The sequence below is a fragment of the Symphalangus syndactylus genome, chromosome 20, assembly GCF_028878055.3.
Source record: "Symphalangus syndactylus isolate Jambi chromosome 20, NHGRI_mSymSyn1-v2.1_pri, whole genome shotgun sequence".
Lineage (NCBI taxonomy): Eukaryota > Metazoa > Chordata > Mammalia > Primates > Hylobatidae > Symphalangus > Symphalangus syndactylus.
In genome coordinates this window covers 60,711,399-60,737,132 of record NC_072442.2, presented here as the reverse complement: position 1 = coordinate 60,737,132, position 25,734 = coordinate 60,711,399, and the positions used below count along the sequence as shown (strand labels likewise).

Genomic DNA, 25,734 nt, shown 5'->3' with positions numbered 1-25,734 from the left:
CTCCCAACTCCAGTCCCTAAGCCTGTATATTTCTCCACTGCTATTGAATTATGGCAAGTTTTATCTTCAGTCCTCCAAGTCATGAGGGGGGAGCCAGGAAACCCAGGACAACTACCCAAGTTAAGAGGTCTGTGATGCGCATGCCAGAGAAAAAGCCTGGAGCCAGATCAGAACACCACCAAGAAGGCTGGACCCCGGGCTCCAGAGGCTGCTGTGAGGGAACCCTGCTCCCCACTCTGCCCAACGGCCCAGCCCAAGCCCCAGGCCTCAGGTAATCGGATTAAGCAGCCTGCCTTGGCTCTCAGCTTCTACGGAACAGCTCCAGCTCTGAGCAGCCCTGCCTAGCCTGTGCTGTGACTCAGGGTATAGGAGTGGCCCAACTCCCTCCACCAGCAAACTTGGGGGAGGGGAGACGCAACAAGGCACAAGCCCCCCTCCTCTGAACCAGGAGGGAGAACCTGGGCCTGGGGAGTTTAGGAATGTCAGGAATTCCCAGAAGTAAGACCATCTTTGGGACAAGAGACAATGAAGAGAAGTCAGGTGTGGAGGAACAGAAAACAAGAGTCAGGGGCCAGGGCAGGTCAGTCCTAGAGAAACAAATGGACCAAACTGGGGACAAAGAAGGCACAGGAGCCAGACAGCCATTTGGATTTTTTTATTCTCTTTTTAAATACTGTACAGTGAAAAATAAATACGCCTTCTCATCCACCAGACAAGGTTGGTCCCCTCCCCCGGGGGACCTTGTCACCCCCCTTCATACACACCCCTGGTTCTACTCCAAAACCTTCCCCGTGCCTCCCACCCACTTATCTCTTACTATCCCCGTCTTCCACAGTGATGAGGCCCCAGAAATGGGGGGTACAGGATGGGAGGAGGGATAGCAGGGGAGGCCCCCTGAACGGTCAAATCTGGGTGGGTCAAGGAGCACCCCCCACCAACAGGTGGAGAATGGGGGTGTTCAGAGAGAGATTGGGGCATTAGAGGATAAAGGCACATCCAGTCTGATGGGGAAGGAGAGAGGCTCCCCTTACCCTGGGGGTAGGGTGGACAAGAGGGAGGGGGTATGACCCTGTTACACACCCCTCCACTAGCTCCTGGAGGTTGGGGGGTACCCAAGCTGCTGTGCCACCCCCCTCCCCCCTAGATAAGAGCAGCTCCAGCGCAGGTCAGTTGGGCCTGTGAGGGCCATGGTGTTGGGCAGCAAGCGAGATGGAGAAGGGAGGGGTGCAGGCTGGAGGTTTTATGAAACCCCATTCACCATACTACCCAACTCCAAGGGGGCGGAAAGCTCCCCATTCTCCGAGGGGCCCTTAGGAAGCTTGCTGACAGAGTCACCCTGAGGGGAAAGTGGGAAAGAAAACAGAAAAGCAAGAAGCGGTGAGTAGAAATTCAGGTGGGAGACATTCCCTACCATCCAAGCCCTCCTGGCATTTGGTGATCCAGAGGTTGGTTCCCTGATCTCATGATCCAGTCTCTCTTACTTGGTATCCAGAAAATGTGAACCACACTTTCCTTTATATCCTATTCAAAGTTTACACTGGTCTAAACTCCATCAGACACAGCTGCCTCTGCAATTCAGTAGGAGATTTCTTTTTTTTTTTTTTTTTGAGACGGAGTCTCGCTCTGTCACCCAGGCTGGAGTGCAGTGGCGCAGTCTCGGCTCACTGCAAGCTCCGCCTCCCGGGTTCACGCCATTCTCCTGTCTCAGCCTCTCCGAGTAGCTGGGACTACAGGCGCCCGCCACCACGCACGGCTAATTTTTTTTTGTATTTTTAGTAGAGACGGGGTTTCACCGTGGTCTCGATCTCCTGACCTTGTGATCCGCCCGCCTCGGCCTCCCAAAGTGCTGGGATTACAAGCGTGAGCCACCGCGCCCGGCCTCAGTAGGAGATTTCTTTGTGAAATTTTTTTGTGCCCCCTGCCCCAGAGTAACAACAAAAAAGGGATGGGGTAAACCACATCTTGCCTGCCTACCTTCTGTCCTGAAAGAGAGTCCTCTGAGGGTTTAGTGCGTTCCAGGGGTGGCCGCTGGCGGCTCTGAGACTCTGCTCGTGAGATATAGTCAGCCACAGTCACTGGGGAAGGCAGGAGATTAAGACTTTCAGATGGAATTCTGGTAGCCAGCCCAAGACACCCACTGAACCCGAACCCCTGATTTTCACAGGGGAGGAAGCATTCCATTCTCTCAGCTCTGAGGAAGGATTCTGGTGTCCAGAGTTGGCTGACCTGGCTGGCGGTCTCCACTGATAGAACCATCAGTCCGATTACCACGGTTACGGCGGCGGCGGCTGCGATTACGACGTTGAGGTCTTGATTCATCTTCTGTAGGGTAGGAAAAAAACAGAGTCACACATCCAACCTCCCACCCTCGATTCCTACCCATCTCTAACTTTCTAGACCCCAGGCACACCCTCACCCAGGCCATTCTCTGTCATGTTGGGCCCATCTGATTCCAGGCCTCCATCCATGACGGTCCTGTCTTCATCAGTGCGGCGGCGGCGGGAGCGGCGGCGCCTGGCACTTGCTGGGGGGGGTTCCCCAGGTTCTGAATCAACCGGGGGCTCTGGTTCAGACGTGTCCAATAGGCTGTAGGGATTACTGTCTGGATCCTTCAGCACTGGTCAGAGGAAGAAGAGGAGTTGGCAGTCAGGTGCCCATCATCTTTCCTTTTGGCCCATATTCATGAACCCAGCTGTCTGGTACCTGAGCTAATAGATGAAGAATTATATCTCGAAGTGGGCCGGGGGGCAGGTGGGGGTCCCCTACCCCGGCCCCCAATCGGCCGCCTCCGGCTTTCTTCCCCTCGGGTTGGGGGATCCCTGTCGCCAGGCCCAGCTCGGTTGGGCTCCTCTCTCTTCTCTGACTCAGTCTCTGAAGCTGTAGACACATCTGAGCTGGGGCCTGAAGAACACAGTGGGATTTATTCACGGCCATTCATCCCACCCCAGGATCCATCACATCCCCCAAACTGGAAGAATTCTCCCTCTCACTCACAAGTCCCCCAGCCAATCAATCACTTCTTCATCATCTCCATTCCAGATTTCCCCAAACTTCCATCCAGGCCTCTGCCTCTCCCCACAAGCCCTGCCACTCCTTGCCTCCTGTTCCCATAGCTGTCTCACCATAGGCAGGACCGCCTGTCCTCCGGCCACGGCCACGGCCCCCATAGCTGCCCCCATATGTTCGAGTCGCATGGAGGGAGGAGGAGGAGCTCTCATCGGTGCTATATCCAGCCTTGTCGCTGCCACCGCTGCCCCGCCCACTCCCAGGAGGGCGAAAGCCCAGCCCAATCTGCCGAAGCTGCTCATCAATTTGCAGCCTCTCCAAGCGAAGCTGCTCTACCTCCTGGTTGGGTAAAAGATGGAAGGAGGGGAAGGAGAAATAAGATCAGTGCCTTTCTTCATGCTTCTCCACCCTGACTGTCCCTCTATATCTAATCTCTCAGGAATGCAAGGAAAAGGAAGACACTGGCTAAACAAGGAAAATTCTGGGACCCAACCCTATAGCCCCAATTTCCACAAATGTTTTCTGTTCTCCACGGAGAGACAAACAGAACCAAAATTCCTGAGTTGACCCCCACAGCAGTCTTAGTTCCCTTTCCACACCCAGCTCTTTTCTCTCCCGGCCTGGGTACCTGCAGGTAGGAGAGGTGATACTCCAGCAAAGCCTGGGCATTGCTGATGTTCTCTCGGGTGCCAACAAAAATGAAGGGAACCATTCCCTGGAGAACAGAGAGCAGAAACGATGGATCAGAAAGGAAAATGAAATGGAAGGATTAACACCACCCAGTCTCCTAGGGGAGCCTGCCCAGTGGGATCTTTCTGGGCTCTAAATCTACTAGTATTAAACAAGTTTCCGTACTCCACCCTCTCAAAGAACAATCCCAGCCCTCAGAGGACAATCCCATTTACTTCTGGAAACCAATCTCTATGCCCACTTGCCCCGTACCCATACCTCCTCCCTGGGGTTCTTCTTGTCATTATCACCTTCCACTCGAACCCTCACCACACCAGATTTATCCACAATCTCCTGGATCACTTTCCCGTTCTTTCCAATCACTTTGCCTGGAATAGGTAAATGAGGAATTAAGCCTTTTTTTTTTTTTTTTAAGGAAATAAGAATAAAGCTGATACACCGTCTTCTAGCCTCATTTTCTTTATATGGATTCCATTTACTTCATTCTCCTGCTTCTAGGTTTCTGATGTGTTTTTACAGACAAAATGTTAACAATCCCTAGAAATTTATTCTTTCATTTTTATCACTCCCATTACAGACTGTTTCTCTGTCCTTGTGAAACTGGGAGTCCACAGGGAGGTGCCAATCCTGGATACAAGCTCAGAATCACCGTAGAGAATCTTGATTCTGACCTCTAACTGTATATACACACCACCAACTCACCAACCAGGTTCCTGGGCACTTGCACTGAGTCCTCTGAAAACTCAAGGTAGCTTCGGGCCTGTCGGCAAGCCTCGGGAGTCTAAAGGAAGAACAGCGGGGAGTTGTTACTAAAACAGAAGACCAGCTGGGTGTGGTGGCTCACGCCTGTAATCCTAGCACTTTGGGAGGCTGGAGGCAGGTGGATAAATTGAGGTCAAGAGTTCAAGACTAGCCTGGGCGATATGGTGAAATGCCCTCTCTACTAAAAATACAAAAATCAAAATACTAAAATACAAAATACAAAAATACTAAAAATACAAAAAATGGTGGCTCATGTCTCTAATCCCAGCTACTCAGGAGGCTGAGGCAGGAGAATTTCTTGAACCCAGGAGGCAGAGGTTGCAATAAGCTGAGATTGTGCCACTGCACTCCAGCCCGGGCAACAGAGTGAGTTAGACTCCATCTCATAAAAAAATAAATTAAACAAATAAATAACTTAAAAACAAAAAAAACAGAGGACCTTGGCCAGGCACAGTGGCTCATACCCATAATCTCAACAGTTTGGGAGGCTAAGAAGGGAGGATTGCTTGAGGCTAGGAGTTAACGACCAGCTTGGGCAACAGAAATCTGGTCTATTTTTTTAATTTTTTGGTCTCACTCTATTGACTATGTTTGCCCAGGTTGGTTCAGTGGCACCATCATGGTGTACTGCAGCTCTGACTTTCCAGGCTCAAGTGATCCTCCTGCCTCAGCCTCCCAAGTAGCCAAGTAGCTGGGGCCACAGATGCATGCCACCACGCTCAGTTAACGTTTTTTGGTTTTTGGTTTTTTTGGGGGGTAAAGACAGGGTCTCTCTATGTTGCCCGGGTTGGTCTCAAACTCCCAGGCTCAAGTGATCCTCCCCTCTATCTTCCCATTTCAGCCTCCCAAGTACCTGGGACTACAGGTACGCACCACCACTTCCAGCTAATTTTTAAATTTTTGTAGAGATTGGGTCTCACTATATTGCACAGGCTGGTCTCAAACTCCTAGGCTCAAGTGATCCTCCCACTTTGACCTCCAATGGTGCTGAGATTACAGGTGTGAGCCACTGTGCCCAGCTTGAGGCTTATTTTCTACTTCGGCCTCTCTTCCCTGTATCCCCTAAGAGACCCAGAAGAAAGACATCCTTTGCTGACCTCCCCATAGATGCGGAAAGTGCAGGTCTCTTCACCCAACTCAATGGCGGTCACCCCAGGTACTTTTCGGGCCTGCTGGATGTTGGCACCGTGAGTCCCAATTGCCAGTCCCATCAGGTCCTCTCGCACTGTGAACTCCTCTTGGAAGGCTGCTGCCAACTGCTTGCTTGTCTGAAAGGAAAAGTCACTGTAGGAATCACGGTGGTAGAATCTCAAAGTCCCAGGCACATGACCCTTTGCATAACTTAAATAAGGAAAACTGTGTGATATTAATAGAAAGCTAGAACCACTCTGGAGTCCGCTGACCACGAGGACCTGTGTAGAAAGGTCAGGAACTTTTTTTCTTTGAGATGGCGTCTCGCTCTGTTGCCCAGGCGGGAGTGCAGTGGTGCGATCTCGGCTCACTGCAACCTCCGCCTCTCAAGTTCAAGTGATTCTCATGCCTTAGCCTCCTGAGTAGCTGCGACTACAGGTGTCCACCACTATGCCTGCCTAATTTTTGTATTTTTAGTAGAGACAGCGTTTCACCATGTTGGCCAGGCTGGTCTCAAACTCCTGGCCTCAGGTGATCCGCCCGCCTCAGCCTCCCAAAGTGCTGGGATTACCCGCGTGAGCCATCACGCCTGGCCAAGGTCAGGAACTTTTAATTCCACTCCTTCCAAATACCAGTGGTTTGTGGGGGAGGAAAGGTAAAGAGTTTGGACTGGGACACACCAAAGTTCTGGATTTGGCCCTAACAGTATCTGTCCCTAAGAGTATCTGTCTGTGTGATCTTAAACAAAACATACTCTGCCTCTTGTGTCATCTGCTAAGTGATTATATCCAACTTATCTTATTCTCAAGACTAGCAAGAGGATTAGACAAGGCTGGTGTGAAAGTACTTCTCACAAGGTACATGCAAATGTAAGGAACTCTTACCTTAAACAAACAAATATCAACTCATCCCCAAATAAAACTCAACAACTTAAGTAAAAAGTGAGGGGTAGGCTGTGCGCGGTGGCTCACGCCTGTAATCCCAGCACTTTGGGAGGCTGAGGCAGGTGGATCACGAGGTCAGGAGATCGAGACCATCCTGGCCAACATAGTGAAACCCCGTCTCTATTAAAATTACAAAAATTAGCTGGACTTGGTGGGGCGCGCCTATAATCCCAGCTACTTGGGAGGCTGAGGCAGGAGAATTGCTTGAACCAGGGAGTCGGAGGTTACAGCGAGCCGAGGTCATGCCACTGCACTCCAGCCTGGTGACAGAGCAAAACTCCGTCTCAAAAAAAAAAAAAAACAAAAAACTGAGGGGTTAAGAAAAACAGAAAACATGCCTCTAAAACACCAGGCTTTCACTTCATTTCTCAATCAGTCCTTAGAGGAACCCCTGGGTTCAGGGGCAGGAAGACAGGAGTGAATCCCATGTTGTAATCAGCAAATAGAAACAATACCTGACAGGAGACGTTCCCAGAGTGAAACACACTACTTCCCACTTCCAAGCTGGATAGGACTGAATTATACCAAGGATTTATACCAGGCAAGAAGAGAAAGTTGGAAAAATAAACTAAGTTGAGTGTTCAAAATCACTACATTAGGAGGGGAGGGGAAGAGATCTACAATGACTTATAAGCGTCTTCTAGATAAGCTTGCAGAACAGCTGGGTTTTCTTTTTTTCTTTTTTTTGAGATGGGGTCTGTCACCCAGGCTAGAGTGCAGTGGCGTGATCTCTGCTCATTGCAACTTCTGCCTCCCTTTTTTTGTATTTTTAGTAGAGAAGGGGTTTCACCATGCTGGCCAGACTGGTCCAAACTCCTAACCTCAGGCAATCCACCTGCCTCAGCTTCCCAAAGTGCTGGGATTACAGGCGTGAGCCACCGTGCCCGGCCCCTTTCGGGTTTTTACAGAGGCTTCACTACTAGGCATGACTGATTAAATCAATGACCATCAGTGATTGCCTTAACCTTCAGCCCCTTTCCCTTCCTAGGAAGTTGGTGGGGGTGAGGCCTCTAATCATGAAGCCACCTAGAGGGGCTAGCCATGAATCAACTCATCAGCACACAAAACACACATCATTGGAGAGTCCAAGGATTTTAGAAGTTGAATGCCAGGAGCCTGGTCAGGAGACCAAATATGTATCTCTCAGTATCACAGAGCCTGTCAGTCCTACTGGTTTTACTCGTAAAATTTATCCTAAATAAAACTACTCTCTCTCTCTTCCTTTAGCACTCCAGTTCAAGTTTCTCACCTGGACTACTGTGCTCTGGATTCCTGCTTCCACTCTTGCCCCCCTTTCAATCTGTCATTGAAACAGGAGTTTAAAACAGAAGGCACTTTCGGCCGGGCACAGTGGCTCTCGCCTGTAATCCCAGCACTTTGGGAGGCCAAGGCAGGTGGATCACGAGGTCAGGAGATCAAGACCATCCTGGCTAACATTGTGAAACCCCATCTCTACCAAAAAAAAAATACAAAAAAATCAGCCGGGCGTGGTGGCAGGTGCCTGTAGTCCCAGCTTCTTGTGAGGCTGAGGCAGGAGAATGGCGTGAACTCGGGAGGTGGAGCTTGCAGTGAGCCGAGGTCGCGCCACTGCACTCCAGCCTGGGTGACAGAGTGAGACTCCGTCTCAAAAAAAAACCAAAAAACAAAAAACAAAAACCAGAAGGCACTGTTAACTCAATGGCTTCTCAGTATACGCACAATAAACCCCCCTCCTCAGCCTCCCGTACGTGTCTTACATGACCTACTCTCTGACCGAATTTTGTATCGGTCTCCCTCTGCTCACTCTGTGCCAACTACACAAGTTGCAGTGAGCTGACATCGCACTACTGCACTCCAGCCTGGACGACAGAATGAGACTCCGTCTCAAAAAATTAAAAAAAAAAAATTAGGCCGGGTGCAATGGCTATAATCCCAGCACTTTGGGAGGCCAAGGCAAGTGGATCCCTTGAGGCCAGGGGTTCGCGACCAGCCTAGCCAACATGGTGAAACTCCGTCTCTACTAAAAATACTGAAATTAGGGCCGGGTATAGTGGCTCATGCCTGTAATCCCAATACTTTGGGAGGCCAAGGCAGGTGGATCACCTGCGGTCAGGAGTTCAAAACCAGCCTGGGCAACATGGTGAAACACTAAAAAAGCAAAAATTATCCGGACGTGGGGGGGGCGCGCCTGTTATCCCAGCTACCTGGGAGGCCAAGGCACAAGAATCGCTTGAACCCAGGAGCGGGAGGTTGCAGGGAGCGGAGATTGTGCCATTGCACTCCAGCCTGGGTGACAGAGGGAAACTGTCTCCAAAAAAAAAAATTAGCCAGGTATGGTGGCGTGCACCTGTAATCCCACCCACCTAAAGGCTGAGGTGAGAGGATCACTTGAGCTCGGGGGGGTAGAGACTGCAGTGAGCTGAGATCGCAACACTACATACACTCCAGCCTGGACAACAGACTGAGACTCCGTCTCAAAACAAAAAACAAAAACAAAAAATAAAGTTTGTATCATCTGAAGGTAATGGCGAATTTTTACCTGCCAGTGCCCTGAGCAGGATCCCTGAAGAAGTCAAAGATTATCATGACCCAGAAATTGCACAGGCACAGAAAAAAGCCTCCCAAAAAGATCAATTCACTTGATAAATGGAAATGAGTATTCAAACACACACACCCTACTCGCTTAGAATAGTATAATACCAACGAAAGGGAATCTGACAATTATACGATGTCAGAATTCAAAAAGATCTCATAGAAATACTCTAGTCAGGCCAGGTGTGGCGGCTGACACCTGTAATCCCAACATTTTGGGAAGTCGAGGCAGGCGGATCACCTGAGGTCCATAGTTTGAGATCAGCCTGGCCAACATGGTGAAACCCCATCTCGGCCGGGCGCGGTGGCTCACGCTTGTAATCCCAGCACTTTGGGAGGACGAGGCGGGCGGATCACGAGGTCAGGAGATCGAGACCACGGTGAAACCCCGTCTCTACTAAAAATACAAAAAATTAGCCGGGCGTGGTGGCGGGCGCCTGTAGTCCCAGCTACTTGGAGAGGCTGAGGCAGGAGAATGGCGTGAACCCGGGAGGCGGAGCTTGCAGTGAGCCGAGATCGCGCCACTGCACTCCAGCCTGGGCGACAGAGCGAGACTCCGTCTCAAAAAAAAAAAAAAAAAAAAAAGAAACCCCATCTCTACTAAAAAAGATAAAAATTAGCCAGGTGTGATGGCACACACCTGTAATCCCAGCTACTCGGGAGGCTGGGGCAGGAGAATCGCTTCAATCTGGGAGGTGGAGGTTGCAGTAAGCCAAGATAGCGCCACTGCACTCTAGTCTGGGCAACAGAGACGCTATCTCAAAAAACAAACAAAAAAAACAAGAAATATCCTTTTTTTCTTTGAGATGGAGTTTCACTGTTGTTGCCCAGGCTGGAGTACAATGCTGTGATCTCGGCTCACTGCAACCTCCGCCTCCCAGGTTCAAGCAATTCTCCTGCCTCAGCCTCCCAAGTAGCTGGGACAACAGGTGCCTGCCACCACGCCTGGCTAATTTTTGTATTTTTAGTAGAGATTGGGTTTCACCCACGTTGGCCAGCCTGGTCTTGAACTCCCGACCTCAGGTGATCCGCCTGCCTCAGCCTCCCAAAGTGCTGGGATTACAGGCGTGGGCCACCACGCCCGGTCATATTCTTTTTTTTTGAGACAGAGTTTCACTCTTGTCGCCCAGGCTGGAGTGCAATGGCGCAATCTTGGCTCACTGCAACCTCTACTTCCCAGGTTCAAGTGATTCTCCTGCCTCAGTCTCACGAGTAGCTGAAATTACAGGCGTGTGCCACCACGCCCAGCTGATTTTTGTCTTTTTAGTAAAGATGGGGTTTCACCAGTCTCGACTCCCAACCTCAGATTGATCCGCCTGCCTCAGCCTCCCAAAGTGCTAAAGTGCTGCGATTACAGGCGTGAGCCACCGTGCCCACCCTAAAAAAGAAATATTCTAGTCTAGGCTGCGTGTGGTGGCTCACACCTGTAATCCTAGCACTTTGGGAAGTACAGGCAGATGGATCTCTTGAGCCTAGAAGTTCAAGACCAAGGCCGGGCGCAGTGGCTCATGTCTGTAATCCCAGCACTTTGGGAGGCCGAGGCAGGTGTATCATGAGGTCAGGAGTTTCAGACCAGCCTGTCCAACATGGTGAAACCCCATCACTACTAAAAATACAAAAGTTAGCAGGGTGTGGTGGTGCACGCCTGTAGTCCCAGCTACTCAGGAGGCTGAGGCGGGAGAATCGCTCGAACCCAGAAGGTGGATGTTGCAGTCAGCTGAGACTATGCCATTGCACTACAGCCTGGGTGACAAAGTGAGACTCTGTCTCAAAAAAAAACAAAACCATTCAGCCAGGTGTGGTGGCTCACGCCTGTAATCCCAGCACTTTGGGAGGCTGAGGTGGGTGGATCACATGAGGCCAGGAGTTCGAGGCCAGCTTGGGCAACATGGCAAAACCCAATCTCACTAATAATACAAAATTTAGCCGGATGTGATGGCGCATGCCTGTAATCCCAGCTACTCAGAAGCCTGAGGCACGAGAATCACTTAAACACAGGAGGCGGGGGTTGCAGTGAGCCAAGATTGTGTCATTGCACTCCAGCCTAGGCGACAGAGTGAGACTCTGTCTCCAAAAAAAAAAAAAAAAAATTGGCTAAAAGAAATTTTAAAATAATTGCACTATACCATGATAGAGCTCTGCCATCTGGAGGAGTCTGAGATAAAATAGCTGACCCAGGTTTAATTGACCAGAAAAAACCTTAGTCTTTGTTCTGTAAACACAAGAGCATGGGTGGAGGGCAGGGTAGGAAGGGAGGAAGACAGTACCCTTCAGCAGGAGGAAAAGGAGCTAAAAGTTACCTCTAGGTGCTTGGTAGCTTCTTCATTGCGGGACATAAGTAGCAGTTTGGTGCGCAGGCTTCGGAAATGCATATCACCCAGCAGAGATGCTCGCTTCACAGGGGCTTCTGTGGTTGACTGGGAGGAAACCAGTGGGAAAGTCATTAAAACTGGCTTGGAATAAACACTAAGGGAGAGCCAGGGACTAGAAATCAGGATGCCTAAGTCCCGGGAAAAGGGTTAAGAAATGAAGCTAGGAGGCTGGGCGCGGTGGCTCATGCCTGCAATCCCAGGACTTTGGGAGGCCAAGGCAGGAGGATCACGAGGTCATGAGATCGAGACCATCCTGGCCAACATGGTGAGACCCTGTCTCTACTAAAAATACAAAAATTAGCTGGGCGTGGTGGCGCATGCCTATAATCCCAGCTATTCCGGAGGCTGAGGCAGGAGAATCGCTTGAACCCGGGAGTCAGAGGTTGCAGTGAGCTGAGGCTGCACCACTGCACTCTAGCCTGGTGACAGAACGATACTCTGTCTTCAAAAATAAAAAAATAAAAAAAAATAAAGAAAAGAAGCTAGGAAGGAGGAGACTCATTGTCAGTCCCACAAAGGCTGACTATAGGGGTACTAAAGGAAAATGGTTTAGAGAGAAAGCAAGGAGCAAGCATAAGGTGAGAGCTACATACTCTATTTCTGAAAATCCAAATATCAAGAGAGGGTCTCTAACCCAGATGGCAACATGATTATCAGGTTAAAAAAAAAAGGTCAGAGGCCGGGCGCAGTGGCTCACGCCTGTAATCCCAGCACTTTGGGAGGCCGAGGCGGGTGGATCACGAGGTCAGGAGATCGAGACCATCCTGGCTAACACGGTGAAACCCCGTCTCTACTAAAAAATACAAAAAAATTAGCCGGGCGTGCTGGCGGGCGCCTGTGGTCCCAGCTACTTGGGAGGCTGAGGCAGGAGAATGGCGTGAACCCAGGAGGTGGAGGTTGCGGTGAGCCGAGATCGCGCCACCGCACTCCAGCCTGGGGGACAGAGAAAGACTCCGTCTCAAAAAAAAAAAAAAAAAAGTCAGAGGCCGGGCACAGTGGCTCACGCCTGTAATCCCAGCACTTTGGGAGGCCAAGGCGGGCGGATCACGACGTCAGGAGTTCAAGATCAGCCTGACCAATATGGTGAAACCCTGTTTCTACTAAAAATACAAAAATTAGCCAGGCATGTCAGGCGCGGTGGCTCACGTCTGTAATCCCAGAACTTTGGGAGGCCGAGGCGGGTGGATCAGGAGATCAGGAGTTCAGGACCAGCCTTGCCAACATGGTGAAACCCTGTCTCTACTAAAAATACAAAAAAAAATTAGCTGGGCGCGATGGCAGGCGCCTGTAATCCCAGCTACTCGGGAGGCTGAGGCAGAAGAATCGCTTCAATCTGGGAGGTGGAGGTTGCGGTGAGCTGAGATCACGCCACTGCACTCCAGCCTGGGCGACAGAGTGAGATTCTGTCTCAAAAAAAAAAAAAAATTAGCCGGGAGTGGTGACGCACACCTGTAATCCCAGCTACTCAGGAGGCTGAGGCAGAAGAATTGCTTGAACCCGGGAGGTGGAGGTTGCAGTGAGCCGAGATCGTGCCATTGTTCTCCAGTCTGGGCGACAAGAGTGAGAATTTGTCTCAAAAAAAAGAAAAAAAAAAGGTAGGGCTACCTGGGCCTGTAGGAGTCAGGAGCAATAAAGTCCTCTTGACAAATAAATATCAGCACATTTAAGCCCTTCTCTTTCTGCAAAGGGGTTAAAAGGGGAAAAAGAAAAAATGTTCAAAAGGCTTATGTGAAATTCAGGCAGAATAAACTCACCAGAATGAAGAGCTCACTGTTTGTGATGTTGAGAAAGATGCAGTTGGCTCCCAGGGCTTTCTTGAACTCTTTATGGACGTTTTCATTGGAGCAGCTGCAGAGGAAAAAAGTACTCAGAGGGCAGAATGCAGAGAGTACAGTGAAGAGTTCAGGGGAGGCTGGGCATGGTGGTTTGCACCTGTAATCCTAGCACTTTGGGAGGCTGGGCAGGATGATCACTTGAGGTCAGGAGTTCAAGACTAGAATGGGCAACATAGTGAGACCCTGTCTCTATTAAAAAAAAAAAAAATTTTTTCAGAGGAACAGGGCTGAGTAAATAAGAAAAGAAGAGGGACTTGGCCGCGTGTGGTGGCTCACGCCTGTAATCCCAGCACTTTGGGAGGCCGAGGCGGGAGGATCACTTGAGGTCAGGAGTTCGAGACCAGCCTGACCAACATGGAGAAACCCTGTCTCTACTAAAAATACAAAATTAGCCGAGTGTGGTGGTGCATGCCTGTAATCCCAGCTACTCGGGAGGCTGAGGCAGGAGAATCGCTTGAACCTAGGAGGTGGAGGTTGCGGTGAGCCGAGATTGTGCCATTGCACTCCAGCCTGGGCAACAAAAACAAAATTCTGTCTCAAAAAAAAAAAGAAAAGAAGAGGGACCACAGTTCCACAGTTAAATAAGGATGGGAAAATAAAGAAACTAAGTGTCTTCTTAGCAAGAAGGGCTCTAGAGGGCCAGGGGAACAACAGAGAAAACTGCAAAGTGGGAGTGATGCCTGGGAGAAATAAAGCCAGAGATTAGGGCTGTCAAGAGGGCCCTCATTCCCACCATCCTTAACACTCACGCTTCTCTCAGATCCTCGGGCACAGCCATGGTAACCTTGAAGAAGCTGCCTTTGGTTGCAAGGGGATTGGGATTAACTGGCCGAAGTCGCTCCAGGGTAACAATTTCATTGTAGGTGGCATCACAGGCAGCATATTCAATGACATAGAACTGGCACATGGTAAAAAAGGAGAAGTTGTGGATGACCTGAGCAACTTTCTATGAATAAAATATTTGTTTCAGTAGTTCTCCAAAGGCATTCCCAGTCACTCACATCTCCCTTCATCATCCGCACCCGGGCCAGCCACCAGCCACAAGGTTCCTGTTCATTGGCTCGAGAATAAACCTAAAGAAAAGTAGAGAATTAAAGAGATATTGAAGACCACCCAAAAGCATCAAGAAAGGGATGAGGAGGCCGGGCACGGTGGGGCTCACACCTGTAATCTCAAAGCTTTGGGAGGCTGAGGCAAAAGGATTGCTTATGCCCAGGAGTTCAAGATCAGCTTGGGCAACATAAACAATAGAACAACCATTAAGATATTTGGGGCTGCTGGGCACAGTGGCTCACGCTTATAATCCCAGCACTTTGGGAGGGCAAGGTGGGAGGATCTCTTGAGCACAAGAGTTCAAGAACGATCTGGGCAACATATTGAGACCTCATTTCCACCAAAAAAAAAAAGAGGCCAAGCGTGGTGGCTTATGCCCATAATCCCAGCACTTTGGCTGAGGTGGGCTGATCACCTGAAGTCAGGAGTTCAAGACCAGCCTGGCCAACATGGTAAAACCCCACCTCTACTAAAAATACAAAAATTAGCCAGGTGTGGTGGCACATGCCTGTACTCCAAGCTACACAGGAGGCTGAGGCAGGAGAATTGCTTGAACCAGGAGGTGGAGGTTGCAGTGAGCTGAGACCGTGCCACTGCACTCCAGCTTGGGCAACAGAGTGAGACTTTGTCTCGAAAAGAAAAAAAAAAAGAAGATATTTGGGATGCATCCTTTTTTTTTTTTTTTTTTGAGACAGAGTTTCGCTCTTGGTGCTCAGGCTGGAGTGCAATGGTGCAATCTCAGCTCACTGCAACCTCCACTTCCCGGGTTCAAGTGATTCTCCTGCCTCGGCCTCCCAAGTAGCTGGGATTACAGGCGCCCGCCACCACGCCCAGCTAATTTTTTGTATTTTTAGTAGAGATGGGGTTTCACCATGTTGGCCAGGCTGGTCTTGAACTCCTGACCTCAGGTGATCTGCCCCCCTCGGCCTCTCAAAGTGCTGGGATTTCAGGTGTGAGCCACTGCGTCCAGCCTGGGATGTATCTTAAACCAAGGATACAAGAAACCAGAGGAAGGAACTAATTAAAAATCAGAGGATGGCAGGGCATGGTGACTCACGCCTGTAATCCCAGCACTTTGGGAGGCTGAGGCGGGTGGATCACCTGAGGTCAGAAATTCAAGACTAGCCTGGCCAACATGGTGAAACCTCGTCTTTACAAAAATGCAAAAATTACCCGGGCATGATGGCAGGTGCTTGTAATCCCAGCTACTTGGAAGGCTGAGGTGGAAGAATTGCTTGAACCCAAGAGGCGGAGGTTGCAGTTAGCCGAGATTGCGCCACTGCACTCCAGCCTGGGCAAGAGAGCAAGACTCCATCTCAAAAAACAACAACAACAACAACAAAAATCAGAGGGCATTGGATTTTAGATGCTGTTACCATAAATGGAAGGCACATCGCCTGAAACTGGGGATGTCCCTGAGAGTTTGGCTGATCACAACAGTGATAAAAGGGGAACTGTTGCATTTTACATTTCCATAGGCTACATGGCTGGATATGGCTTAGTTGGGGAGGAAGGAACATGAACCAACCAGAGAAAAGCCTAGAATCCTGAGAAAAAGTGACTTTTAGAAAGGGTGTACTCTACAGCCCTTACCTCCACTTCATCCCCTTCTGTGATCTCCTTATTATAGTCAGCTGGAGGTGGTAGCCGGACATCCCCAAAAGGAATTTGTCTCTCACTCTGCCAGCTATAAGAGAAATAATATGAAAAAGCTACTCTGACTGATATGGTTGCCCATTTCTTTACAAAAGGGTTATTGCCTCAGCTGGGCGATTTCCACCTATCTGGATAATTAGAGGATAAACCCCAGGCCCTGCTCCATAGTAGTGTCTTCCATCTCTTTCTAGACTCTAAATACTGGGTCAAATGCCCCCACCCTCACCAAATTCTCAGCGCTTTCCTCTCCTGGGATCCATATGAGTTCCCACCCAAACCCTCAGCTCTCCCCACCTATTACATGCCTCATAGGACTCAGCTGCCCCCTCTTCTCCACTCTCCTTCTAGGACCTAGTATGCTGGATTCTCTATTCCCAAGGTCTTACTTGTTTTCAAAGAAGATGGTGACAGAGTCTTCATGGACATCCTTCACAAAGCCCTAGAATGGATTTTAGAAAAAAGCAAAAAATATAAAATGACCTTTTACTTCCACCTTAGCCATCAAGGGAATAGAGACACCGCAAAATCTTAAACTTGAGTTTTAGATAGGGACACAAGTGGTGTAATGAGAGAGCCTGAAAGGCTGCACTGGGTAAAGAATATGGGCAGTCAGACAGAGAAAGGAAATGATATTGTCATGGAGAGGTGTATGTACCACCTGCATCAGAACAGCCTGGAAACCAGTGATCTACTCAGGCTCCCACAGGGGCCTCCCTATCTGTCTGCCTCCTGTTGTGCTAAGCAGCCTGCCAGAGTTCAATTAAAATACCAACAACATTCAGCAAGGCTAAGAATATCCCATGAGAGTGTGAGGCTGTCCTGGAACACCTAGAGGACATGAGGATCTGTCAAGAGAGAGAAGGGCCTACCTCCGCAATACAGCAAGAGATCTGAGCAGACTCGCTGCCCTGATGCATGGGTCTTAAGACAATAATCAGAACACCAGACAAGTTCAAAATTGTGATGAACACAATTTACAGAAGGAAAAACTAAGACTTAAAAAACATCAGTTTTTTAATACTAGAATTGAATCGAGAATGACACTGATAATTTATAAAGGATAATAAAATTTATGGAAGACTCCAATCTTGATATTAGGACAAGAGCAACAGGGATGACTGAACAGCTGATCCATCTCCTGTGGTATGTGTCCTCACTAAGGAGGCCAAAGCCATGCATTCACCCCTACACTCCCAATTTTTCTACCTTCTCCCTATTTTTCACATACAATTAGGGATTTCTAATTTTGAAAAAGGTCTAGCTTATGAATTTATTATTTTATCAACTGTGCTTTTGGTTTCATATCTAAGAAATCTTTGCCCAGGCCAGGCACAGTGGCTCACGCCTATAATCCCAGCACTTTGTGAGGACGAGGCAGGGAGATCACCTGAGGTCAGGAGTTCGAGACCAGCCTGCCAACATGGTGAAACCCCGTCTCTACTAAAAATACAAAAATTAGCCAGGTGTGGTGGTGTATGCCTGTAATCCCAGCTATTTGGGAGGCTGAGGAAAGAGAATCACTTGAACCTGAGAGTCAGAGGTTGCAGTGAGCCAAGATCATGCCATTGCACTCCAGCCTGGGCAACAAGAGCAAAACTCCATCTCAAAAAAAAAAAAAAGAAATATTTGCCTAATCCAAGGCCACAAAGGTTTTGTCTTATGTCTTCTTCTTAAACTTTTAGTTTTTTGTTTTACATTTACATCTATAATCTTTTATTTTTAGACAGTCTCGCTCTGTCACCCAGGCTGGAGTGCAATGGCGCAATCTTGGCCCACTGCAACTTCCATCCCCCGGGTTCAAGCAATTCTCCTGCCTCAGCCTCTTGAGTAGCTGAGATTACAGGCAACCGCCACCACACCAGGCTAATTTTTTATATTTTTAGTAGAGATGGGGTTTCACCATCTTGGCCAGGCTGGTCTCGAACTCCTGACCTCAGGTGATACATCTGCCTCGGCCTCCCAAAGCTGGAATTAAAGATGTGAGCCCCTGTGCCCAGCCTATGATCCATTTTGAATTAAATTTTATATATAAGGTGAGGTATTGATCAATTTTTTTAATTTTTTAATTTTTATTTATTTTTTTGAGACAGAGTTTCGCTCTTGTTGCCCAGGCTGGAGTGCAATGGTGCAACCTTGGCTCACCGCAACCTCCACCTCCCAGGTTCAAGCAATTCTGCCTCAGCCTCCCAAGTAGCTGGGATTACAGGCATGTGCCACCACCCCGGCTAATTTTGTATTTTTAATAGAGACAGGGTTTCTTCATGTTGGTCAGACTGGTCTCGAACTCCCGACCTCTGGTGATCCACCCACCTCAGCCTCCCAAAGTGCTGGGATTACAAGTATGAACCATCGCACCGGGCCTCTTTTTTTTATTTTTAATATATTTTTAAATTAATTTTTTTTTAATAGAGATGGGGTTTCGCTATGTTGCCCAGGCTGGTCTTGAACTCCTGGACTCAAGCAATGCACCCACCTTAGCCTCCAAGAATGTTGGAATTACAGGCGTGACCACTGTGCCCAGCCCATTTTTTACCTATAGATATCTTGTTCCAGCACTGTTTGTTGAAAAGACTATCCTTTCTGGCCGGGGATGGTAGCTCACGCCTGTAATCCCAACATTGGGAGGCCAAGGCTGGCAGATCAGCTGAGGCCATGAGTTCGAGACTAGTCTGGCCAATATGGCAAAACCCCATCGCTACTAAAAAAATAATAATAATAATAATAATATATAAATTAGCCAGGCGTGGTGGCACATGGCTGTAACCTCAGTTATTCAGGGTGGCTGAGGCATGAAAATCACTTGAAGCCAGGAGTTAGAGGCTGCAGTCAGTCAAGATTATGCCATCACACTGCAGCCTAGACAACAGGGCAAAACTGTGCCTCAAAAAAAAAAAAAAAAAAAAAAAAAAAGGAAGAACAGAAAAGACTATCCTTTCTTAGCTGAATTGAACTGCCTTTTCATTTCTATCGAAAATCAGGAAGGGCAATTTAATGTACAATGACAGAAGATTGGTAGTTGATGGAGGACTTTTGGGAGTGACAGAAATGTTCATTCCTTTGATTGAAGTGATGGTTTCAGTTATATACATGTCAAAACTTAACAAATGGCACACTTTAAGTATGTCTACTTTGTTGTATGTCAATTTCAGCTCAGTAAAGATGTTTTTTTAAAAAAATTAGAGAGCCTGGACAACACAGGGAGACCTCATCTCTGCAAAAAATTTAAAAATTAGCAGGGTATGATGGCTTGTGCCTGTAGTCCCAGCTATTTAGGAGGCTGAGGTGGGAGGATCACTTGAGCCATGGAGGTCGAGGCTGTAGTGAGCTGTGATTGCACCACTGCACTCCACAGCTTGGGCAACACAGCAAGACCCTGACTCAAAAAACAAAATAAATAAACAAAAATAAAAGAATTAGAGGTTTCAAAAGGCTAATACACAAGAACTATTCATGAGCTTTGCTGCCAGGGACAAAGGCTAAGCTAAGGAGAGAAAACACCAAAAATGCCCTTGGCAAATGCACAGCTCCCACCTCACAGAACTAATCAATCACAAACACCAGATTGCTATTTCCTTACAATGGGAAAATCTAAGCCTGCATTTCACTCTTCATACAAGCCACCTTTCTCATCTTTAGGGATATGTCTTGCTACAGAGGCTGCAGTCAGTCAAGATCATTCTTGACTGAACGTGCTTTCTTAGAGCCTTACTACTGCCCAAGGCTTTAATTACTACTGGTACTTCCTGGCCTCTTTTTTACCCATGCTTTTTCTTTCTCTGACATTCTCTTCTCCAGAAATGATTTTTCTACTCTTCATTCAGATTTTTTCCTTTTTAAAAAAGAACCTGAGTTATGAGCATATTCATTCAGGTTTAATGCCAACTCCTACTGTTCTCCATTCAAGTCTTCTGAGGCACTTTTACTTCTACTTGCCTGGGTCTCTCTTCCCTTTTTGGGTCTTCCCTTAGCTCCTGCTCAAGTGTCCTCGCCCCTCCCACAACCACTAATATTTTATCAATTCCCTCTTCTTTTCCCTGTAATCCCAACACTGGGAGGCCAAGGTCAGTAGATCAGCTGAGGCCAGGAGTTCGAGACCAGTCTGGCCAATGTGGCAAAACCCCATTGCTACTATATATACATGTATACATATACATGTATATACACATACATATATATGTATATATACATGTATACATATACATGTATATACACATACATATATATGTATATATACACATATACATATACATACACACACACACACACACACATATATATAAATTAGCCAGGCGTGGTGGCACATGGCTGTAACCTCAGCTATTCAGGGTGGCTGAGGTATGAGAATCACTTGAAGCCAGGAGGCAGAGGCTGCAGGGTCGTCTGGATTTCTAGAATTATTCCGACCAGCCTCTTCAGCTGACTTTATCCAATTCTTTACCCAAAATGTCTACTCCAAGCCTTAGAAGTAGTTTATCAAGGCAGGAGTTACGCTGACAGAAAGAAGTGGAAAAGAGACAGAGATGAGAATCACTAACCTACTGCTTTTGTGAAGAGATTTCTACTCCTAGATATATTCACAATGGCTATGCCTATGGTGTAATCCAATTCTCCTCCACCATGTTAGGCTTGGCCCCAGGGTGAGTAGCAATATTACCCTAGTTTTCCCAGCTACCATGACTTCCAAGGCAGAAATGCAAAGCTCAGAATGGAGTAATCTCTCACATCACTCAAGTAGTTCAACCAAATCTCACTCAACCCTTATACTTCAGGGTCTTTTTCCTTCAATTAGTCTCCAAAACTAGCTCTGTCCCCAACTTCATATTCCAATCCTGTCTCTGCTCCTAAATTCCACCCATTCATCCCATACTAGTTTTTTTCTCCAAGGGTATCAGTGGTGGAAAGTGAGCCCCAAGTTCTGCTCAGTCTACGCTCATTGTGAAAATAAGCAGGGGAAGGCAAGAGCAGGTGGGTGGAATGTATTAGGGAGCCACCTAGATCCAGAGGATGACTTGATTCAGTGGCCACAGCATTACCTGGCTTTGGCTTCTGGAGCCTGGCGCCAAGCCAGCAGAGGAAGAGAGAGCCCCAGGTTCCTAGGTACTTTGGTTTCCTCAAATTAGAAGATATAAAATTGGTCCTCACCCTCACCGTCTTCTAGTTCTAGACTCCCAAAGCAAAGGAGGGGGTTCTAGAAGAGCAGGAACAGTCTGAGTAAAAACCAAGTACTGAAGCTGAGGATGCTACGTTGATTAAGACAGGAATGGGGATTAGGATAGCCAGGTGAGGTTTGGAGTAGGAAGATTGCACCCTGGAAGGTGAATACTTCATTTGGGAGAGTACAACTTAAAGAATAAAATACATTAGATCATTTTGTACGTCTTAAGCATGATGACTGAGGTTTCAAGCTCACGTGTGAGGTATGCCTCCCTCAACCCTTGTTACAGATGCCAGTCTGACATGAAAAAAAAAAAAAACAGAAAAAAAGAGTAAGTTCTGACCAACTTAATGTTGGGATAGCTACAAAATAACTTAGATCCCACATCTATTATTTTATCCTTTAAGAAAACTGACGAGAGGGCGTGGTGGCTCACGCCTGTAATCCCAGCACCTTGGGAGGCCAAGGCAAGTGAATCACTTGAAGTCTGGAGTCAGAAACCAGCCTGGCCAACATGGCAAAACCCCGTCTCTACTGAAAATACAAAAATTAGCCAGGCATGGTGTTGCACACCTGTAATCCCAGCTACTCGGGAGGCTGAGGCACAAGAATCACTTGAACCTGGGAGGCGGAGGCTGCAGTGAGACGACATCACGCCACTGTACTCCAGCCTGGATGACAGACGGAGACCCTGTCTCAAATTAAAAAAAAAAAAAAAGAAAGAAAAGAAAACTGACAACAGGGCCCAATTTTGAGAGAGGTGAGAGAGGAGAAAGGGACAAAGGGACCTTCCCAAATGTACAATTCCAGAAGCAGTGTAAATACTCCCTGACCCATCCCAAGTTTGCTGAGTCATGAATATTAAATCAGCAGCAAGGTCAAAACGGATAAGTATCTATAGGGTACTGAGAGTGGAAGATTAGCCTGAATTTAGGGATTTGTGGTTTTTAACTCAGGAACAGGGCAGAAAATGCTAACCTGCCCAGATCCACATTACCACATTACCTGGCTTTCAGCTCAACCCCAAACTCTACTCTCTGAATCACAGAATCCTGGTCCCCACCTATTCAAGTCTATCATTGCCACAGCACATCGCACAGGAGAAAGGGAAAAGATTCAGAGAGACTTTCTGCTGGACACTTATATGTGGAACAGAAAACGTGTCCTTTCCCAGCCACCTCATACAGTTCATTTGAACTGGATACCAATCTTTCCCAGCTGTGTAGGGCCCCTATGCTTCCTAGAACAAAGCAAACATCATATCTTGATCTTGGACTCAACTTAACAATCACTTTTCTTGGAACTCAGAATTTGAGGTACCGTGGTAAGGACCCAGATGAAGGAAAAGATACCAAGGTAAACAGGGAGGGCCACTTTAGGAAGCTATTTCAACAAAGGTAATGCAAGTTTGGGGAAAAGGATATGAGAGACAAATGTGCTCTATCAAAAGCAGAAAGGAATTAGAGACTTTTGCCAAAGAAAACAGAATGCTATGGAGGCAGGCTAGAAGAAGAAGTCCCAAGAGTTAGGCAAGTATGCAGAAAATGACAAAAAGAGATCAGCAGGGAGCTTCCTTCAGCTAGACCGGGAATAAGGTGATTCCTGGGGATTACACAGGAATACAGAAATATTAGGAGAAAAAGCTAAAAACTTGAATTGAGAAGGTAAGTTAGACATGGGTACCCACAGTCACCGCACAGAAATAAATCTGATGAGGGAAGTAAGGCAAAAATGGGTAAGTATGAAGAGTGAATAAAAAATGACTACAATGGCCGGGCGCGGTGGCTCACGCCTGTAATCCCGGCACTTTGGGAGGCCGAGGCAGGTGGATCACGAGGTCAGGAGATTGAGACCATCCTGGCTAACACGGTGAAACCCCGTCTCTACTAAAAATACAACAAAATAGCCGGGCATGGTGGTGGGCACCTGTAGTCCCAGCTACTCCGGAGGCTGAAGCAGGAGAATGGCGTGAACCAGGGAGGCGGAGCTTGCAGTGAGCCAAGATCGCACCACTGCACTCCAGCCTGGGCAATAGGGCGAGATTCCGTCTCAAAAAAAAAAAAAAGACTACAATGAACTTAGCAACTGAAGTAGAGGCAGAAACCACCCTAGGGAAATTACAAGACCCTCTGCAGTTATAGAAAAATATGATTTAGGGAAGGAGTCAAAGATATTTCCAAGGGCATGAGAAACTAGAGAGGACTGCTGTGGGGGAAAAAGGCCTGAGGGGAACTGAAGGAAAGGGGGAAGGGGGATCCACTCTTAACAAGTAATGCCATGGGAAGGTATCTCTTCTCCAGCTCCCCAGGTGAAATCAAAGAATGAGACAGAAATCAGGAGAGTCTCTAGGACAATTCCAGGCATCAAATCCAAAAGAGGTTCAGAATACCAACAGTCAAAGAAAAACTCTTGGGAGGCAAGAAAGGGCTCTCTCTGGCTTAATCTAAATGGGAAAAAAATGTCCTAGAAGATGGATTCAGAGCAGATAAGGAAGGTGGTATTATAAGGAGTTCTAAGGAACCAAATCCTGGGCAAAGGGGGAGGTGAAATAAGGAAGGGTCTTTGAAAGATGATCCCTTCTTCCAAAACAGGTTGTCAGATTCCCGAACTGGGATAGTTGGCCAAGAGTCTTCAAGAAGTGGAAATCTTAAAATAAACAGAAGGGAACCTCATAAGCTTCCTTTTAGAGATCCTTTTAGAGATTATGACTATGAAGCTCACATGCCTCAAGACGAAGAAACTATATGAATGACCTGAAGGTATCTGAGGTCTAAGTGAGACCTCAAATCCATTCCTTAGTAGAATGGTAGGCTCGTGGGCCTTGAGATCAAGGTGTGGTGGGGTGAGAGACTTGCAAAAGATGCCACCTTATGGCTGGCTGGGAAGCAACTTGACTGATCCAACCCAGGGTTCCTGAGGTCAAAGATGCCGAAAGTCGTAAACGGATCTGACCATTTCTCCTTGACTTGGGAACCAGAATATAAGATGAAAGTGGGGTGAGTGTTCCAGAGCCAGCAGGCAGAGGCCTCTCTGAGGAAGATGAAAGGATCTGATACGGGACAGAGGGCCTTCCCAAAGGGACCGTGTGGAAGAAAGACAATTCTCCATGTGCTTGGACCGTGGGGAAGATGTGATTAAGGTCTAAGGTATGTCTTCCACCAGACAACGGACACAGTCAATTAGAAGCTGGGTAAAGGGGTCTCTCCTGGGGAGCGGGGAGCGCCAAGCCAGGGACAATAATGGCCTGAAGTTCATTCTCCCTGAGATGGGGGTAGAAGCAGGTGCAGGTGCATTGGAGGGGTCAAAAATAAGAGGAACAGGGTTCACTCCAAGCGGTCTCCCAGGGAAGGCTGCGGGTTGGAGCAAGGGTCCAAGATTCTAAGGGCCAGGACTCAGCTCCAGCAGCTCGATCCCGCCCCACGCGTTCCTGCTCCGGCCAGGGGAGGGGGGTAAGGACCGGCGTCCCCAGTCGGCGCGCCGTCTCACCTTGTAGAAGGCCCCGTTGGAGCCGCGCACCTCGACGGGCAGTCCCGGCTCCACATCCCCCCCAGAGGCCAGGCCGCCCATGGCGCCGCCACCGCCTCCGACTCCCCCGGCGGCGGCTGCAGCAGCAGTCTGAGTGCGGGCCGGGCCAGGCCCCCGGCGTCTCCCCGGAGGAGGAGCCGGAGGGGGAGCCGCGGGGGGCGGGAGCCGGGCCGGCCCCACGGCGGCCCTGCCACAGCCAACGAGCAGGGGGCCGGGGCCGGGCCGCTCCCCGTCCGCCGCCGCCGCCTTGGTCTCCGCCACTGTGAGGGAAACGGCCGCCGCCGCCGCTGCCTTCGTCACCTCAGCTTCCGCCCGCCGCCGCCCCCGCTGCTGCCTCAGTCCCGGGACCCGCTGCTGCCGCTGCCGCTCCACAGCCTCCACCTCCCCCTGCCACCGCCGCCTACTGCGCAGGCGCACCGGGCACCCGCCCGCTGCGCGCGGGACCCCGAGGGCCACGGCGCAGGCGTCAAGGTTAGAGCCCCAGCTAGCGCTAGCCAGCGCATCGGGGTTTCCACATTCCCTTTCACTCTCTCACGCCCCCTCCTGGTCGCTTGCTCGCGATTGCGCAGAACAAGATTAGCCTTCTTTCTTCACCACTCCACCGCCCAGCCGCCCCGTCTCTTCCTTTCCCCGCCCCACAACACTGAGAACCAACCAATCAGGGGGAGGGAGGGGCCGGGCTCGCTCAGTCCGATTGGGCGGCGGCCGCACAGTCACACAGCGCTCAGGCCACACCCACTCCGCCGCCGCTGGCTCCACCGGGCTTGGACAAGTTAGGGATGGGCATGCGCCTGAACGACTGCTTGGTCACTTTCCCCACCTTTGTCTTTCTTGGTGCGCACGCTCCAAAAAAAAAAAAAAAAAAAGAAGAGGAGTCGCCGCAAGGATAAAGGTGCTTGGTGCGCACGCGCTGAGCTTTACCCGCTGCTCGTGGGCATCGCCGATATTTTAAGAATTTGTAACTGTGCTGTAGTAGATTTAAGAGTTATGGCTCTTGCCTTGAAGAGATTGTGATACAATGAAAGTTTTGGCGG

The 25,734-nt window shown here is 48.8% G+C and overlaps 1 protein-coding gene and 1 pseudogene across 1 annotated transcript; one reads left to right on the top strand and one right to left on the bottom strand.

Annotated features, from left to right (window-relative positions):
• Nucleotides 1-640: 640 nt before the first annotated feature.
• FXR2 (FMR1 autosomal homolog 2) lies at nucleotides 641-25,110 on the bottom strand. The gene is made up of 17 exons (XM_055258110.2): nucleotides 24,662-25,110; nucleotides 16,407-16,459; nucleotides 15,958-16,051; nucleotides 14,313-14,384; nucleotides 14,061-14,209; nucleotides 13,231-13,324; nucleotides 11,405-11,521; nucleotides 5,556-5,726; nucleotides 4,399-4,477; nucleotides 3,955-4,064; nucleotides 3,635-3,721; nucleotides 3,123-3,345; nucleotides 2,704-2,901; nucleotides 2,417-2,617; nucleotides 2,227-2,322; nucleotides 1,975-2,075; nucleotides 641-1,336 (listed from the first exon to the last, which is right to left on the bottom strand). Exons 1-17 carry the CDS (start codon nucleotides 24,740-24,742, stop codon nucleotides 1,241-1,243), a joined length of 2,022 nt encoding a protein of 673 aa, XP_055114085.1. The 5' UTR covers nucleotides 24,743-25,110; the 3' UTR covers nucleotides 641-1,240.
• On the top strand, nucleotides 21,385-21,478 carry LOC129470878 (uncharacterized; annotated as a pseudogene).
• Nucleotides 25,111-25,734: the final 624 nt, after the last annotated feature.

What these genes read in the sequence shown, in the direction of transcription:
- FXR2 (XM_055258110.2), bottom strand. Translation starts at nt 24,742, where the DNA reads ATGGGCGGCCTGGCCTCTGGGGGGGATGTGGAGCCGGGACTGCCCGTC. An exon ending in CAGAAGGGGATGAAGTGGAG is followed by an intron (nt 14,385 to 15,957) that starts GTAAGGGCTGTA and finishes ACTTTTCTTTAG; the next exon opens with GTTTATTCTCGAGCCAATGA. An exon ending in GACAGGCGGTCCTGCCTATG is followed by an intron (nt 2,902 to 3,122) that starts GTGAGACAGCTA and finishes TGTGTTCTTCAG; the next exon opens with GCCCCAGCTCAGATGTGTCT.